At 48.0% G+C, this 19818-nt stretch overlaps 1 protein-coding gene across 2 annotated transcripts in view; it reads right to left on the reverse strand.

Moving 5' to 3' along the window:
• The window catches only part of LOC311060207 (E3 ubiquitin-protein ligase DTX4-like), a 49788-nt gene that overhangs the window by 14350 nt on the left and 15620 nt on the right, over window positions 1–19818 (reverse strand). For both annotated transcript variants that reach the window (XM_084078340.1, XM_084078339.1), the window contains exons 3-4: window positions 6770–6984; window positions 5622–6508 (exon numbers count right to left, since the gene is read on the reverse strand). In XM_084078340.1, coding sequence (XP_083934466.1) covers window positions 5622–6508; window positions 6770–6984 — 1102 coding nt within the window. The remainder of the gene's footprint in view (window positions 1–5621; window positions 6509–6769; window positions 6985–19818) is intronic.

The raw sequence follows: 19818 nt of genomic DNA on the forward strand, positions 1-19818 counted from the left end.
ACACAATTTTCTGAAAAAACGCAAATATATTTGTAAAAGTTTTCAAAAATAGAAGATCTATGAGCTCACAACGTGTCACGTTGCGTCGTAAGCTTGTAGATCAGCTATTTTCGAAATCATTTTGAACATCTAAAAATACATCTCTTAATATACAGTATATGACGGCAGACGTCAGATTCATAACAGATTCACTCACATGCACGCAAGCAGAGATTTCAGGGCACGCATTTATAGATAGATGTATACATGGATACTACCCAGTATTACAGCGTTGCTTGCCAACAAGAACTGATTTCCAGGAAGGAGTGTAAAACTAAGTTGAGCGTCTTATCTTAAGCTTCATCTTGTCCTTGAGCATCTAGAACTAATCATGGAACCTGTTCATTTACTTGTGTGATGACATACTCATTACATCTTATTCATGAGATGCCAGGCTACTCAACAGGATGTCATTGATAATGCGCATAAGATTAAGATTCATCATTCGGGGCCAGCCGGCCGACCAGCCAGGCACTGGCAGCCTGAGACAAAGTAAGTGCCCCAGACAGTAGAGACAGTGACGTGTCAGGGTTGGGACTCTGTGCCACTCTGTGCCTCATTCATTGTCTTGTCTAGGTCAGTGGTTCTCAAACGTTTTAAATTTAAAAGACTCCCATAACTCCGAGACTGTTCAAATGGACTCATAAGGGTCCTTTTGGTTCCATTTGTACACTCAAGAGTTACAGACCTGTAAGGGTCCATTTGGAACCCCCTCAAGGAACCCTGAAGGTCCCCAGAGAACCACTGGTCTATGTTATGTCATCTCATGAGTATTGTGTTCCCTGGTCTAGTTCTCCTGTCTGCCCCAGCTGTATCTCGTTTGTAATCTCTCCTAATGAGCGTTTGTTGATCGGTCTTGTTCCCCAGTCAGTCATATAAAATCCACAATCTCACAACGCGTTGCATGATTGTGATGCATTGTGAGGTTGTAGATAGGCTATTTTCGCTATTTGTCGTACAGCGAGATATATAGGGGCTTAAGTGGTTAAAGTGGCAGTGAAATTGCATTTTCGGTCATTTTATTTTCAGTCTGAAACGGCCTCGCAACTAATCAGAAGGTCCCATCCCTTCAGGCTATGGAACGGTGGAATCTCACTCACTGCAGCTGTGTGCCGCAGAAGGGCTAGTATTTGTAGCCTGCCGGCTCACGCTGCCCAAGAGAGACGGACAGTGTGAAGCATGTTTGTGTCTACCGTGCTTATTTCTCACCTATAATGTTTTCAGATACATCTTTTGGTGTGCCGATTAAGTTTAAAATGAGTAATACACCGTCTGGACATCATCTTGAATGAGATTCAAAACGGAGTAACTCTGTAATTACAAATGGGGCGACCTTCTAGCCCAGTGGTTATGGTGCACGCATACCACATGGGCGCAATGCCCTGATCAGCGAGTCTCCGTTCGATTCCTGGCCAACCAGAGCATTTGCTGCATGTATTTCCCTACACTCAGCCCGCATTTCCTGTCTCACTTTCCCCTATCGCTGTCAACTAAAGGCTTAAAAATGACCCAAAAACCTAAAAATAAATGTGGTATGTACAAATAAGCTTGCCTTACACGTTTTCCTATCAGTGTTTAGAGCAACGTCTATGGGGAGAGCTGTGATCTGGAAACCTGTTGTGTGCCACTGGATGCACGCCAATACATGTGTTTTTCTCCTCTCTCTCTCTCTTCATCCCTCGCTTGCTACATCTGGTTCACCAGATTCTGGCGGCCCCTCACGCTCCATGACACAGGTCCTTTTGTGTTCTCATGCCTCTGGCTCGGCGGCGGTGTGAAACCACCACTCCGTTTGCCACTTCCCTTCCTTCATGCTATCTGCCATCTAGTTCTCACACTCCCCCAGAGAGAGAGAGAGAGAGAGCACATTCTTTCCTGCAGTCCCAGTTAGCATAGTCAATATTTACTTTCTCCGTGTGTTTGTGTTTCCCTGTTGACTGCTCCTACTAGGAACCAGGTCTCTGTGAGATCAATGTGAGAGATGGTACTGGGAAAAAAGGACCCACGGTTATTTCATCACACTCCCGACTTTACTGTGTAACTGTTGTATTTCTATGTTTATGTTTTAACCGCATGAATCCTAGCACATCTACGCGCTTTGCAACGTAGCTCTGTAATTTTTGCCGACGTGTAATCTTTAGTGTAGAGGGAAAACAGAGGGAGCTTAATACAGAACCCTGGGGGACTGTGGTGAACTAAGTATAATATACTTAGTTGACGTAAGTGGCGAAACTGAAACACCAAACCAGAGTGTGTGTGTGTGTGTGTGTGTGTGTGTGTGTGTGTGTGTGTGTGTGTGTGTGTGTGTGTGTGTGTGTGTGTGTGTGTCTCTCTCTCGCTGGCCTCGTTTCTCGCACCACGGTGCGATCAATCTTTGACTTGTTTCTTTGTGTGCGTCTATCCTTTCCTTCCATCCCTCCTCTCTGTGTCCCTACATCCAACCACACCCTCCCTCCCTCCCCCTGTTCTGGCCCGTCTCGTCTAGTCACTGAGTCTAGGAAGCTGTCTGTGCACACAAGCACAAACTATAAACCCCCCCCCACACACACACACACCCACACACCCACCCTCTCTCTCCCCAAGACCACGCCAGTCGTCCTCTGAAACCTCCTGTGAGAGAGCAACAACCCAGGAGGCATCAACAATGCTGACTGGGCCCTCTCTGCTATTGTCTCCCATCTACCCCCACCCCTTAATCTCCCCCCTCCCCCCCCCCCACCCCCGACCTCGCCCTGCCCTAACCTGAACTAGAGCACGACCCATGCCAGATTTCTGCGTCCAATACCCATCCCCATTTTGAAGAGTCCTAGGGCCAGTGATTCTCAAACTTTTCAATTTCAAGGACCCCCTGTTTGTAATGCATTGTGCCACGGACGGACCCCCATTTTAAAATCTGGGACCCCCAATCTATACTGCCAACTCTTAAGAGTTACAGACCCGTAAGGGTCCATTTGGACCCCCAGTTGGTCCCCTTACCTGACATTGAGAACCAGTTGTCCTAGAGTGCCACCGATTAACAATGTTTTGACCGATAACTTGCAAAATGTTCTAATTTGATTAAAGTTTCCATTTGAGAACGATTTCACTTATAACATAAGTTAAGTTTTCTATGCGACTTTAAGTGATGTGCTGGAATCCCAGAGGGGAACGATCAGAGGAAGAATAATGAGGACATTTTCAAAAGAGAGGAGAGAAGAGGAGAGGGAGAGGAAGAGGAGAGGAAGAGGAGAAGAGGCGGAGCATTGTGTTGCTAATGCAGACCAGGCTTCAATGATCTGACAAAGGTTACCGTGGAGACCAACAATGGGGGCCTCAGAAGGGGCCCCCAGACCACTGAGACGAGACTGGAAAGGAGAGAAGGAAGGAGGTAGGAGAGAGGGACAGAGAGAGAGAGAGGGACAGAGATAGAGGGACAGAGATAGAGAGAGGACAAAATAATGGCTTCTTATAGCAAGTTATTAAATTGTACTTGTACACTAGTATTTACCCTGGTTTGTAGTAGGCTATTTCATGTATTTACTAAAAGAGAGAAAGAAGAAAAGTTTGAAACCAATTTGTGATGATAAATTCACATTGTTGAAATGATGATTTATAGATTTTTTAAACGAAAAATAAAACTATTCTGGTGACGATCTGTTGAAGAAAGACAAACTGCGGGCGGTGTTGGAAACATAATGACACTGTGAGGTTATTCAGAAAAAAGTGACTAGAAGATGGAGGGGGAAGGGAGAGGATGTGAGAGAGAGAGAACAAGTAAGAAGCAGACAAGCAGGGAGGTTGGAAAGAACGATGGAGTCACAGAGATGAGAGAAAGGTGGAAGTATGGGGTAACACATATAAGAGCTCCCTAAAAAGGCTATGCAGTATGCACACTACAAAAAAGAGCAATAAGGATAGTTCACAATGCTGAGCACACAAATGCATGGTTTTTACAGTCACAGATTTAAAAATGCATGCATCTTGTCAAATTTAAATCTGTGCAGATGGTTTTTAAAGCAAGGAAATATTTACGGGACCTTCAAAAAATGTTTAAGGATAGAGAAGGACGGTGTGACCAGGAAGGACGATTTACTTATGTCCGTACTACTCAAACAAGTATGTGCATTTCAGTCTGCGGGGTTACTCTGCGGAATGAACTTCATGAAGAGATAAAAACAAAGCAATAGTACGCCACATTTTAAACATTAATATAAGAAAAGCACTTTTAAGAAGTACAGCAATGAGTCTGGAAATGGAAATTGTTGATGCTGATGGAGAGGTTTGTAGGGTACTGCAATGTGAAGTCGTGTTGAAGTAGTAATGTATGTGTAAATTTGGTTCTTATATTTGTTTTCTTTTTAATATATTTTTTCTCATAAGATTCTGTGTTAATAAAAAACTGTTATGAAGGGCTCGGATATTACAAACATTAGCTTCTTCCTGCTCCTTTTTTTAACACATCTATGATTTATTGTTTGTTGAGATAGTTGGATTGTTTTTAATATATTTTGTATTTTTACTTTTATTGTGACTTTTGTCTTGTATGGTGTTCGAAACAAATAAAAAGAAAGAAAGAGAAAGAGCGAGAGAGAGAGAGTGAGTGAAGGAGGGATAGAGGACATGTGTGTGTGTGTGGGGGGGGAGGGTGTCACTATTGACCTGTGGACCTCATGTCCTCACCCCCTCCGGCTGCCAGACACTTGCTCTCTCTATTGTCTCTCTGTTCTGTCCTCTACAGACGCAGGACAGTCAAAGGGACAGAGCTGACTTCTGACAACACAGGTTGAGCACTATGGTAAACACTTTCTCACTCACACACACACACACACAGCCCAGCACGGTAAGGGCATTCGCATACAAATACACATGCCGTAACACGTGCAAATGTGAACGCAGTAACACACATTAACATATGCACGCTTTCACACACACCCCCTCACTCAGATGGCAGGATCAATTGTCCCTGCAATACTGGTGGCTGTTCCTCCATCTGTGTGTGAGGAACTGATACTGACACAAAACGATTCATTACAGTTATGTACTATGCAGTTTGGTCATATTCTACTGGCTGATGGATCTATCGAATCCATCACCATAAACCAGTAGAATATCGTTGCTGTCGAGTGGAAACCTTGACCAAAAACCGAAAATAGCAGATCTACAGCTACTTTCACTCCTTTTGTGTGACACTCTGGTACGACGAAGTAGGGCATTAGTCTGTGAAAGAAATATGGAGACATGAGGTTTCTGCCCGGCAGCAGCGATATGGTGTTGATGAAATCCCTCCATCCATACACCACAAACACACAGACCGTGTCCAAGTTAAATGACAGCTAGTGCTGGAATTCCACAAGGTTGTTTAGCTGACCTTTCGGGTTCTCTCTTTAAGTATCCTAAATCACTTGAAACCTCTAGCATTACCTTTCTGCAGATCTACAAGCTCACAACGCGATGCAGACAAAATATATTCCAACAGGGGGCTGGGGTGGTAGAAATATAAAAAACATTGCAGAAATATTGCTGGCCATTCTCTGTCACTCTGGTCAGAGAGTGCGTGTGCGTGTGCCTGTGTGTGTGTGTGTGTGTGAGAGAGAGAGACTCACCCTGATGCAATGAGTGCTCTGGACTGGGCCATGGCGATCCTCTGCAGCGCCGGCCTGCTCAGCCCCGCCAGACTGGACCGCTGCGGCAACGGGGCGTGGCACACCGTGGAGGCCGACGACGGCGTGCGGTGCGGCTTCATCACCATGGGAGACGGCGAGGGAACGGGGGAGGGGGGAGTGGTCACGCCGGCCGCCGGGGTCACCAGCGTGGCCGTGGGCACCGCGTCGCCCGGCAAAGGGGGCAGCGACGCGGACGGGTGCGGGTTCTGAGCGGACGACGGCGGCTGCGGGGGCGGGAGGGACGGGGGCGGCGGCCTATTAGAAGAGGCTCCTCCTGCGAGGCTGAGGGAGGCGGTGCCCGAGGTGAGGGCGGCCAGCGACTGGGCGAACAGCTGGGCGTTCCTCCGGGGCGAGGCGTTGTTCCTGGAGATGGCCAGGCCGTGCGGGAGCGTCAGGGAGTAGTTGGAGTTGGAGTTGGAGTTCAGCTGCAGCCCGCGGCCCAACGTGGCCGAGCGGGACGGACTCAGGGCTTTGGCGCCGACCGCCGCCGCGGCGGCCGCAGAGTTCTTGGGCCGCTGCATGGTCAGCGAACGTCTGCCTAGAGTCTGTATGCCCATGCCTCCTGCTGTTCCCGACTTCACGCTCAGGACCAGCATGCATTGCTGGCAGGCGCAGGGCTGGCCCAGCAGAGTGGCGGGGAGCCCTCCGTTGGGGTAGACCGGGTTTCCGTTGCTCATGCTAGCCCCTGATACCCCGACGCCCAGCAGGGCTCCCGTCAGACCCCCGCCACCACCTCCTTTGGGAAACGGAAGGGGTCCGGACACCAGCGGGTACGCCATGTCAGCGCGCCTCTGGATCCTCCGGCACCGCTGGCTCTGACGGTTCACCTGCAGGAATGACGCACACACACACACACACACACACACATTATATGAAGGCATTTCTGCAACCGACAGAGAGACAAATAGATGGATGAATGGATGGAGAGACAGATCTGATTGTTCAAACAGTGATTCCCAAGCAAGTCCAGACGTGCCTTGTGATTTCGTGACAAACACACATTTTCAAATATATACAACAAGCTATGAAATATGTGGCGTGGACAAAACGTTTTAAAACCACTGGTCCACACACGCACACGCACACACCTGTGTCATGCTCTGGAAGTCGATGAGGTAACAGAAGCCTAGCGGTGCCAGGTCCAGGCATGGCTGCTGGCGTTCGTGTGCGCTCTGGATGGCGATGGCCACCTCCATGTCGTAAGGGGTCCACGAGCCAGCGTCATTCTCCCACTCCCACTGCCAGCCTTGTCCCGGGGCCGTCACGGGGTCATAGAAACTCCTCCGAACTGGACGGATGGTCCCTGCAGGGATGCAAGCCAAAGGAGGAAATATTAATCTCTCTGAAGTTAGTTTTTTTGCCGCAATTTTGTCAAAGTCAGAGCACAACAGGAGAGCGAGAAGAGGTTGGATGGAGTTCAACATATCTCCATATTTCATCTTTTTATGTTTTTTCCCCCCTGCTATTTTATTCTTCAACACGATAGTGATAAGTGAAAAGAGCTGATCTATGTAGTGGTTTGTGAGCTTGTAGATTTGCTATATTGAGAGGCCTGTTTTCACCTATAATGACATGACAAAAATAGGGAGGTCAGGTTGAAAGTGGTCTGTTTTATAAATATTGAACCAATGAAAAGTATTAAGATTGTTTCCCTCTACACCAAATCTCTTCGCCTAAAACAGCTCACGTGTCGCAATATAACGCACTGTGAGCCTGTAGATCTGCTATTTCCGACGAATGTTCACCTATTATAACATGCTGCAAATCTGTGTTTCCAGGAAACGGATATGCCACCTTCTGGAAACCCGGGACTACAGTTATACGGCAGATCCTATTGCAGTATATCTGTCTTCTATTGGCTCGGCCCCTCTCTCTGTGACTCTGGTCCTCTCTCTCTCTCTCTCTCTCTCCCCGTGTCTGTCTCTCTGTCTGTCTCTCAGGGGGACACAGGGACAGGAGGAGTGTCCCTGAACCAACCAACCAGAAACTACCTCTGTCTCTCCAGGGGTAACAGCCTATTCAGTCAATGCCAGGCCGAGGAGGTGTGTGTGTGTGTGTGTGTGTGTGTGTGTGTGTGTGTGTGTGTGTGTGTGTGTACACGAGAGAGACAGAAACAGGGTCAGAGAGAGATGCGAGCGGGGGGGGGGGGGGGGGGGGGAGAGAAAGAGAGAGAGAGAAAGAGAGAAAGAGAGAAAGAGAGAAAGAGAGAGAGAGAGAGAGAGAGAGGGGTACAAAGAAGCAGTGTTGTTGGCGTGTCTAGCATGGGCACATCAAAGGGGACTCCTTGGATGCATTGGAACTGCATTTATTTAAAACTGTATAGTAGATACACTCAGAGAACGCATGCGTGGCTAAGAGCCTCAAGGGGAGAGACTTAAAGTGTGTGTGTGTGTGTGTGTGTTGTGCATGAAACACCAGGACAAATGAATGAGAAATCAGTTTGTAAGAGTGTGGCTATAAGCACTATAAGCACAGAGAGAAAGGATGCGAGCGAGCAAGAGAGAGAGAGAGCAACAGCGAGAGCGAGAGAGAGAGACCCCAATGGAGTAAACCAAATTATAAGAAAACTAAAATACAACTACCTGACATATTGGAAAGATCCAACCAAAAACCAGAGTAACCTGGAATGCTATTTGGCCCAAAACAGAGAGTATACAGCAGTGGTGTAAAGTAGCAGACAGTAGTGTAAAGTAACTAAGTATATTTACTGTACTTAAGTTCAACTTTGAGGTACTTTCACTTTACTGGAGTATTTCCAATTGTAAATAATTTTACTTCTACTCCCCTGCATCTCAGAGGCAAATATTGTACTTTTACTCCACTACAATTATTTGAAAACTTTAGTTACTTGTTACTTTGCAGATATAAATTATTACGTTATAAAACACACATTAACCACTTTAGCCTTATTTTATACATAGGCTATTTGAAAATAGCTGATGCTATTTTCAAACATTTTAGTACTTTTACTTTTGGCACTTTAAGTACATTTTCATACCAATACTTTACTCAAGTATTTTTTTTATTTCTGACTCGTAACAGAGTTCTACATTGCAGTATTGATACTTTTAATTAAGTAAAACATTAGAGTACTTTTCCCACCACTGGTATATAGTACAATGGCAGAATACCTGAGCACTGTGAATCCAAAACTAAGGATATACTATGTGCCATGTACAGATTCAGTGGGCACAGCCGCGCGATCGAGAGACGCCGCCCCACAGGCAGACTTGGCTCCCAACAGAAGACAGACGGCGTGCTCCCACTGCACACACAAGATGAGGTGGAACGTGGAAACTGAGCTGCAACTTCCTGCCAACGGTACCAAGAAGACATCAGAGACACACACACTTCCCACAGATTGCAAACACCAGAAACCATGACTAATGACAAAATATCTCCCATACCTGCTGGGTGGAAGTACAACAATGCGCAAACTGCAAACAGCAGCAAGATTTGTGAGCTGTTGTGACAAGAAAAGGACATCTAATGGAATACAACCACAACCAAGCCTGTCAATCTTACAGTATGTGTATTCCTGCACTATCTGCACCGTGCTGATTTCGGTACATAGAATTACTTAATACAAACAGAGCAGATACCTTTAAATTATTCCTACTTTTAACGTTTTTATATGAATGTATCTTTACTTATGCATATTATGTATTTTTAAGCTGGTTTGACCTCAAACAGAAACAAACAGTCAGAGAGAGAGAGAGAGAGAGAGAGCGAGCTCTTACAATCAAACTGATGGAATCCAACACAGCAGGAGCTCTTGAACCTGCTCATTACCATATGAAACATTATTTCCATCTAAATCCCCAAGCAAATGGACCCATTCACTGTAGAACTAACCCCACACTCAGGCCAGGCATGATGCAGGGCTGCTCTGTGTGTGCGTGTGTGTGTGTGTGTGTGTGTGTGTGTGTGTGTGTGTGTGTGTGTGTGTGTGTGTGTGTGTGTGTGTGTGTGTGTGTGTGTGTGTGTGTGTGTGTGTGTGTGTGTGTGTGTGTGTGTGTGTGTGTGTGTGCGTGTGCGTGCGCTGCGGTGCACAGCTTTCCTCTAATGCATAGCGTTTCCCCAAACACAGCGAAGGGTAAAACATTGTTGTGGGTAAAACACTGCAGTTCCTGCAAATGTAACTCACTTGCCTCTAACGTAGGGGAGACAATGGGACAATTGACTGACAGCTCTGCTGACAGAGGACAGGCTTTACCGTCTCTTCGTTCAGTTATTCAACCCTGCAGAGAAGTGGACCGGATCAATAAAGGTGTCGTCCAACAGCCTACACTCAGTCAACGCACCGATCCTTTGAGTTAGACAAAAGCTCATTTTGAAAAATAAATAAATAGCTAAAGTAGCCGATGTACAAGATCACAACGACTCGCCGTACAACAAAGTATATAGTGGCTACTGGCGATGAACATAAAAAGGAGGAGTCACATACAGTATAAAACAGTGGGGTTGACACAACAGGAATCTCCATTAGTAAAGAATGGGAGGTGACCAGAACAAACACTGATGGTCTCCTATGTGGAGATCAAAGCGTATCCATGTCCTGCGGTGGTCCATCTACAGACCGCCATTGTATCCTGGTCTAATCATGGGGGCTGGCCTCTATAAAGCCTCGCTGTCTTTTGTCTCTGTACATGGCATCAAAACTGAGGATCAGGCTGTGTGTGTGTGTGTGTGTGTGTGTGTGTGTGTGTGTGTGTGTGTGTGTGTGTGTGTGTGTGTGTGTGTGTGTGTGTGTGTGTGTGTGTGTGTGTGTGTGTGTGTGAGTGTGGTGATACCGGTCCCTTGGGGGTCTTTCATCTGTGATACAACAGTGAATAATTGCCTGGGGACTTCCCTCCTGTTCCCTTGTGTCTCCTCCTTTCTTTTAGCTAGTGACTACAGGGGATTCAGTGCATGTGTGTGTGCATGTGTGTGTATAAGAGATGAGAGGAAAAAGAAAAACACATACCGACAAGTTACATATAAATATACTAGACACTTGTGCTCCTCGGAGCACAGGTCTCCGCCAGGCCAGGTAGTCAATCTTAGCCGATCGGGATTAAATGAAAAATCGGTCTTGATGACATGACCATAAATCTGCGTGCAAAACAATGTGAAAAGGGTGGCATTTCTTCCATTGCTTAGTGGACACGTGCGTGCAAAGTTTCACTGGAATTTGACGCTGCATTCATTATTTGAGGCATTTTGTTCCAAACGGACCACTCCTGCAAACTTTGGAAGAAAATCTTAGCCAATCAGGATGGAATATGACAGATCCACCTTGATCAATGACTATAGAGATAATGTGTACCGATTTGCGTGATGTTTGAACAAAATGTGTAGGAGTAATATCCAAAAGATCTGCCTCCTGGTGACACTAACAGGCCGATGTGAAACATTTGGGGCAGAGGTTCTTCTCTGGCCTCCAGGGAGTGTAGTAAAGTTTCACGCCAATCTGTCAACAGACAGACGGACGAACACACACACACACACACAAGGACGGCCGGACGGACGGACAGGAGCGAAAACATAGTCTCGGGCTCTCGGCCACGCCTTTGGCCTGGCAGAGACAATATACCTGTGTGCACCTAAAAGAAATTCCCCACTCCAAATACAGGATGTATGGAACATGTGTAATACAATTCTACTTCCCTTCAACATGAGGTAAAACCACAGGGGAGTTGGTGTGGCACAGAGTGAAGAGCTCAAAGGAAGAGAGCATGTCTGTGTGCGCGTGTGCATGCCTGTGTGTGTGTGTGTGTGTGTGTGTGTGTGTGTGTGTGTGTGTGTGTGTGTGTGTGTGTGTGTGTGTGTGTGTGTGTGTGTGTGTGTGTGTGTGTGTGTGTGTGTCTGTCCTCTATCCTTCAGTAAATCAGTTGTCTTTTGTGTGTTAGACAGTGTCACAAACATGCTGAATCATCATGGCATTGTGACTTGTCAGTGTGTGTGTTCATGACCGTTAAGGAGCGACAGGTATTCAAAAAACGCCAGCAGAACTTATTCCAGCCACACTGAAAACCCTAATCTAGTGTGTTTGTGAAATAACATGACTTTAAATTGTCATAATAATGGCAGGCTGAAAATTCTTTCAGCAGACTATAAAAACTTACTACAGGTTTTGGGACACAGGATTGCTAGGTTACTGCGTGGGTGAAATAGGCTCCATTTTTCTCCCTATCTGTCTGATCGAGCTCAGGTCTGATCCTGTAACAATGCCGATTTGCGCTGACATCGGGCATGTCCATATTTGGAATCCGGGCACGCATACAAACACAAACCGCCACCACAGACAACTTGACTTAGACAGTAGGCCTCATGGATTAAAGCAAAATAAAATCTCACGACTGAAAGAATGTTGTTGAGCCAAGTCCTAATCTGCGATTTGTGAAACAGCGTGAACGGAGCACCCACACACTAGAGCTGTGTTTCATAAACAGGTATGTACAATATACACAATATGTAGAACTATAATGTTTTGGTAGCCATTATACAGCCAACCTGTTGAAGAAAACAAAATGCCAGAGGGTTAACCTTTGCTTTTATGAATCATTACGGGTTTCTGGAACATTTTGCATGTATTCTATTGCTTGTTTGCCCACTTCAAATACTCTTTAATCTTAAAATAACTAATAACCGAAAATAGGCCATCTACAAGCTTACAACACGTCGCTTAGCGACTGAGAACTTTAATCCATGAGGCCTAACAGAACCTGTGCTATGAGCAAGGAGCTCCTCTCACCGTTCCTCTCCTCTGTACCCAGAGAAACGTAACTGAAAATATTGATCTGGATAAAGTTACGCCTACTGATAAAATTGCACAAATGTTGCTGGCTTGGTGCAGTATAGATTTATAAGAGACTTAGATCATGCCAATTTAATTAGGTTGTAAATAAGTCAAATGTTGGCACTACTGTTGCTGTTTTTATATCAATCAGTGCCATTTTCCTCTTGCAAAATAGTCAAGATGTTGTACTGTAATATAGCTAGGCTCATATTTCCAGTTTTACCGAGACTAGGTTGGGTTCACCTTTTGCTGCACTGCTGTTCTAAGTGTTAGTTCCCTGCAGCCATTCTCCTTTTCATCCATTGACTAAGACAGTGAGCTGTTGTGAATGTGAAATGAGTGATTCAACATTGAGCAACTGCATCATGGCCCATTTCTCACCTAAAATGTTATCAGGAACTGTTTTGTTGGACCGCACAGGTGAAATAGATCGTTTCCAGACAAGTCCCCATTGTTCTTTAGCAGTCAGCTATGCAGAGGGTTGGACCTTGCTATGATGATGATAACTTGATAAGCTACATAGAATTGATAAGCTACATAGAAAGAGTACAATCTGTAGCATAAAAATAGGTGCCCCTTAGTACTAGGGCTGCATGGGCAATGAACCAAAAATATATCGAAACCGACATTTACAACCAAAATGTTGTAGGTTCATGTAGGGTTATCAAACAATTGAGAAGCAGATCATTTTCCACTTTCACGATTTCTTATATATCAGCAAATCGACACAAAAGGATTCTAAAAGCTTCATTATAATAAACTAAATCAATTAGTCTGATTAACCAAAAGGTATTGATTGAAAGTATTGATTAACCATTTGAAATAATCATGATACTGATTTGAATTTGAAGTCATATTGCCCAGCCTGATACCAAACGCAAGTTGAGTGAGTGTGTGTATGTGCGCGTGCGTGCGTGCGTGCGTGCGTGTGTGCTAAGGCCAAGGCTCACTGCACCAATGCTATTAATGAATTAGATGAATGGAGCTGCTCTCCGCTCTGGGAGCTACAGCTGTAGGTGTGTCTGTATGAATGAGGTGTGTGTGCGGCGTGTGCGCCATTTAACAACTTTCAACCAAGCGTGCCTATTTTGGGCATTGTGTCATTGTAGGTCAAACATAGTGTATAGCGGCAAAAATAGCAGCAAAAGTAGCACAGATGCAAGTTCACAGCAGCACATTCACATTGTGATGCGACTCGTGAGCTTGTAGATCTGCAACTATTCTTACCATGTGACACCATTGCACCAACAAAGAAAAATGACATAAGTGTTGAAATGTGACAGTGATGTGTGTGTGTGTGTGTGTGTGTGTGTGTGTGTGTGTGTGTGTGTGTGTGTGTGTGTGTGTGTGTGTGTGTGTGTGTGTGTGTGTGTGTGTGTGTGTGTGTGTGTGTGTGTGTGTGTGTGTGTGTTTACATGCGTGTCGACAAACACAGGGCAAAGTAGCAAATATTAAAAAGAGAGTAAGCCTTAATACTAACACCCTACTTATTCACCAACTCTCTCTCTCTGTGACTATCTGTCTCTCTCTCTCAGCTGAACCAACAGATGGCTGCTACCACTTTCACATGTCACTCACAGTTGCAACACATTCATGCACGGGAGAGTAGCATATTATGTGGGGCTGTGTTTGACTCAGGATTCCTGATTCCCTTTGCAGTGTGTGTGTGTGTGTGTGTGTGTGTGTGTGTGTGTGTGTGTGTGTGTGTGTGTGTGTGTGTGTGTGTGTGTGTGTGTGTGTGTGTGTGTGTGTGTGTGTGTGTGTGTGTGTGTGTGTGTGTGTGTGTGTGTGTGTGTGTGTGTGTGTGTGTGTGTGTGTGTGTGTGTGCGTGCGTGCGTGCGTGTGTGTGTGTGTGTGTACACACTCCAGGGACAGTAATGAAGTTGAGCGTCTGTGTGGGCATTATCTATGCATTGCATATATGTGTGTGCATGTTTGTTCAAGAATATGTCTACACGTGTATCAGTGTGTGTGTGTGTGTGTGTGTGTGTGTGTGTGTGTGTGTGTGTGTGTGTGTGTGTGTGTGTGTGTGTGTGTGTGTGTGTGTGTGTGTGTGTGTGTGTATGTGTCCTGAGGAGAGCGAGAGGACAAAGACGCCCGAGGCAAGTTTAGAGACACTGCCCATCTGCTCTGCATTGTTCTCCCCTTAACCCCTCCGTATGCACGCAGGCACACACACACACAGCGTGCCCATACATGTCCGTATGCTGACCAGCAGGCACGTACACATTTATCATTCTGCTTGTCTTTTCCTCCTCTCTCTTTCTCAATCCCCCTTATCTATCTTTAGAACACTCTCTCTCAGACACACACACACACACACACACACACACACACACACACACACACACACACACACACACACACACACACACACACACACACACACACACACACACACACACACACACACACACACACACACACACACACACACACACACACACACACACACACACACACACACACACACACACTTAACTGCTCCCCTCAGCATTCATTGTATGTGTAAATCTGTGTCAGTATTCCGCTAACTGAAGCCTAAATTGCACAACATTACTGAGAGGCTACGGAGACTCATACCGTACACACAAGACTACAAGTAAGGCTTTTAAAGCTGCAGAACTTACGCAAACAATACGCAAACATACTGTAAGGGTGAACTCTTCCCATACGGACAGACAGGAGTACAGGCACACTGCTTGTATTCTAAACAAACTGCCACCTTGTTAGTCTACAGCAGGACACAAAACACATTAACCATTAATTTATTGTACAATGAATAGTGACAATAGCTGATTAACAAGCTTGTAGGTCTGCTTTTTCACTATTTATGACAATTTGAGTATAATGATATGCCCAAAATAAGGGCGCCAGGTTGCACTTCCAAATTCACAAATTAAACAGCAAGGGCGACCGAGTGGCGCAGGGGTAAAGTAAGTGTGTGTGTGTGTGTGTGTGTGTGTGTGTGTGTGTGTGTGTGTGTGTGTGTGTGTGTGTGTGTGTGTGTGTGTGTGTGTGTGTGTGTGTGTGTGTGTGTGTGTGTGTGTGTGTGTGTGTGTGTGTGTGTGACAACATAATAACACTGTGATTGCATAATTTGTTTACTGGATTACATTATACCCCAGGAATGCATTTTCTTGTCTTTCTTTTTTACCACTGAGCACAAGCCAAGGCTTTTCACAGAGAAATTCACCTCACTACAAGCCATCAGGTTAATGGCAGCAGCGTGTAGATAAACACCCCCAGCTGGTTACAGCTTGTTCCCGGCCTGTGAAACTCATCACAAACAAAGTGGTCGTCCATGACAATGTAAAGCACTATTTTGCATTTGTCTGCTTGCGTAAGAGATTTACTGGAACTTAACTCACATGAGGGTTTTTTTCTTCTTGAGTCCCTGAATTTGATAGCCTTATGTTTCTGCCTAGAGTGTTTTCTTCTACTCACGATTAAGAGAGCTTGCAGATGAGAGAATATTCCCACATTGGTAAAAAAAAAAAAAAAGGAAATATTTGCAAGATTTCAGAAGAATATTGAGATAATTGTGTTCATTGTCGCCTATAATGACATGCCCAAAATACTAGGTATGCCAGGGTTAATGTGGTTAACCACAACTATTCTACAAGCCTGGGTAAACATGAACGCTAGCTATTTAGCTTGACATTCCTAACCGGAGTGAATCACAAGAAATTAGCACCACCACCTACCAGTAAAAAATAAAACGGGTCAACAAATATGCATTAGTCTTTTAAGTAACGCTTAATTATAATCCCCATAACAACGCAGTACTACTGCCACTAGTACCATAGTACCATTAACGCTACCGATAATACTAAAAACACTTGTGGAGTCTCACTAGGGCGCCGCCCGACAGGTAAGCACCTCACCAGGGAGAAGCAGTGGGAGAGAGGCAGAGAGAGGCCAGACAGACAGCAGCGCAGCCTGGGACACGTCATAGAGGGGCGGTACCTACCTGTCCTCATCATGAATCAGCCCCAACTCCGCACACCTGCGCTGGCCAGTTAGGTGTGGCCCACAAACATTTAAAAGCGCAGCCACTCTGCCTCATTCTCCACTGGCTCTCCTGGTGACTGGACAGGTGCTTTCGGGCGGTGAGTGAGATCCCACATTAAATTCCCTACACCGTTAAATGACTTTGTGTGTGAATTTGAGAACTAAAAGAATGTCTCTTTTATGTTCATAGGCAACCTGATGGATCGAGCTTTAAACACCAAATGTGAATGTGAATGGAAAATGTCCCCAGACCTGGGAGGAATTTATGTTGATTTCCCTATTATGATTTAAGTTTGCCAAATAACGTAATAACAAGAGCTCTCTGAGCTAAGAGGTTGAATAAAAACCCTTCATTGGGCTTGTACCCTGCCTATCTGTGTCTTGGCCTTGATCAGTGTCCCACATATGGTGGAGAATACGGGTACACTGATCTACGTCAAGAAGCCACAGCATGGAGCACTCTACCGCTTTAACTGCGCTTCTGAAAAGCCAAACTGACTTACAGGCAGCGGTACAAAAATTAATCGACCGCATCTCCAGAGATGTTTCTACGACCCGCGCACCGCGGGAGGTGCTCACTAAATTGTCACCAGACGACGACATAGAAGCTTATCTTGAGGTATTCGAGCGGACCGCAGCCAGGGAGAGATGGCCGGCAGCAGAGTGGGCCTCGCTCCTGGCGCCTTTCCTGACGGGCGAATCACAGCGGGTCTGTCGCGACCTGACCATGGCAGATGCCAGAGACTATCGTAAGCTAAAAGAAGCGATATTGGCCAGCCAGGGCTACAGCCTGCCCGCCCGGGCGCAGCGGTTCCACCACTGGGCCTACCAGCCGGCCCAGCCACCTCGGCCCCAAATAGCGAGCCTGTTACGCACCACGCACAGCTGGCTGACGAGTGGAGGAGAGCCACCCATAATCGACCGAATCGTCATTGACAGATGCATCCGATCCTTGCCGCCCGACGCACGCCGCTACGCCTCGCAGGTGAGCCCAACCTCACTGGAGGCCCTCGTAGCTCTGTTGGAAAATCACCAAGTCAGCGTTGAGATGATGAGGTCCACGCGCGCTGACGCACCCAAGACGGCGCCAGACGAAAAACCCAGCCGTGACCGCCGGAGGGCCCAGCCGCCACCGCCGTCCACCAACCGCACCGACGCGGCCGTCGCCGAGGGCCCCGGCCGGGGCGCCCAGCAGAGACGCTGCTATGTATGTGGCCAAGCCGACCACATTTCCTGGTCCTGCCCCGACCGAGACCGCGACGTGTCAATGGGAACCGCCGCCAGCTCCGACCCGGCTCGCCCCTGCCTGCACACCGGTACTGGACCTCGACGCCACGCCCGACTGCCGGTGAAGATAGACGGCGCTGACGCCCACGCGCTCCTCGACTCGGGCAGCGCCGTCACCCTGGTCCGCGCCGACCTGGCAGGCCGCCTCTCCACCGCCACCGTGCCCGTGTCGTGTGTACACGGCGACGTCCGCCACTACCCGGTGACGCAGCTGCGGGTCCAGACACCACGGGGAGACGCCGTGGTGCCAGCGGGGGTGGTGCCGAACCTCCCCGTGCCGCTGTTGATCGGCGTGGACTGCGTCCTATTCGAGCGGTACTGGAAGCCCGGCCTGCAAAAGAAGCCGCCCCACCGACGACGCCGCCGCGCAGAGCGCAGCGGACCCCCAGCTCCACTACACGCCTGCCCGGCGTTTCGGCCCACCTCCCCCGGCTCCGAGAGCGGCGCCTCGCCAGAAGAGGCTCCAGGCGCCCCAGCAGCGGACGACGAGGAGGCGAGCGCAGGAGAAGAGGAGGTCCATTCTCCGCCAGGCCGCGCCGTCTCAACTGCGGCGAGCGACCCCGACCCGTTCGCCGAATTTCCCAGGCCCGAGTCGCCCGGAACCCCGAGGGGGGGGGAGTACGCCACCGCCCAGTGGTGCGATCCCACGCTGGAGATGGCGCGTCAGAGTGTCGCCGCCATTGATGGGAAGAAATGTGACGGGGTGAGTACACTAAAGCCCCCGTACTTTCTTGTTAAAAATGGACTATTGTATAGAGGAGTGACAGACGAGGGGGGGGAAACGTTAGAACAACTGCTTGTGCCTAAATCATATGTGTCACGAGTCCTGTACCTAGCACACACGCACCAGTTGGGTGCTCACCTGGGGGTGAAAAAGACACACGAGCGCATTCTAGCCCGCTTCTACTGGCCCGGTGTTAAGCGGGCCGTGGAAGATTTTTGCAAGGGCTGCCCGGAGTGTCAGAAGTCCGCCCCCAGACCCACGTTCCACAACCCACTGGTCCCGCTACCCATCATCAGCACGCCATTCTCACGTCTCGCCATGGACATCGTGGGCCCGCTGCCAAAGTCCGGCCGCGGACACCGCTACATTCTGGTAATTCTTGATTATGCCACTCGATATCCAGAGGCCATTCCCCTACGGACCGCCTCGGCCAAAGCCGTGGCCCACGAACTTATGATGATGTTTAGCCGGGTGGGGATAGCCGAGGAGGTCCTTACTGATCAAGGCACGTGTTTTATGTCGAGGGTTATGACGCTGCTGTACAAATGGCTAAAAGTGAAACGTATACGCACCTCTGTATATCACCCTCAGACTGACGGTCTCGTGGAGAGATTTAATCAGACACTAAAGAAAATGTTGAAAAAACTAACCACTGTTGATGGGAAAGACTGGGACCAGTTGATCCCTTTTGTACTGTTTGCCATCAGGGAGGTGCCGCAGGCGTCCACGGGGTTCTCCCCCTTCGAACTGGTGTACGGCAGGAGACCCCGTGGATTGCTCGACATCGCCAAGGAGACCTGGGAGAGTCAACCCTCCCCCCACCGCAGCGTCGTGGACCACATTGAGCGCCTCCAGGCCAGGGCCAAGGCGATCTGGCCCCTGGTGCGTGAGCATATGGAGCAGGCGCAGCGGGACCAGGCGCGCACGTACAACCGGGGCGCCACTCTCCGTGAGCTCCAGGTGGGGGAGAAGGTGTTGGTCCTCGTTCCCAGCAGCGAGTGCAAATTCCTCGCCAAATGGCAAGGGCCGTATGAGGTGGTCGAGAAGATGGGGCCCGTCGACTATAAGGTGGCACAGCCCGGCCGGAGGAAGGGCCACCAGATATACCACATCAACATATTGAAGAAATGGAACGCCACGCCGCCGCTGTCCCTACCCGCCCTACTCGCCACGTCCGCCCCGCCGAGCCTGCCCCCGGTTCCCCTCGGAGAGGACCTCTCCCCCGCGCAGAGCCAGGACGTCAAGGAGCTGCTGGGACGGAGCCGAGACGTATTCTCCGACCTGCCTGGACGGACGAACGCCATACGGCATGACATACACACCACGCCAGG

The sequence above is a fragment of the Gymnoscopelus microlampas genome (genome assembly GCF_963454915.1).
Source record: "Gymnoscopelus microlampas genome assembly, chromosome: 2".
Lineage (NCBI taxonomy): Eukaryota > Metazoa > Chordata > Actinopteri > Myctophiformes > Myctophidae > Gymnoscopelus > Gymnoscopelus microlampas.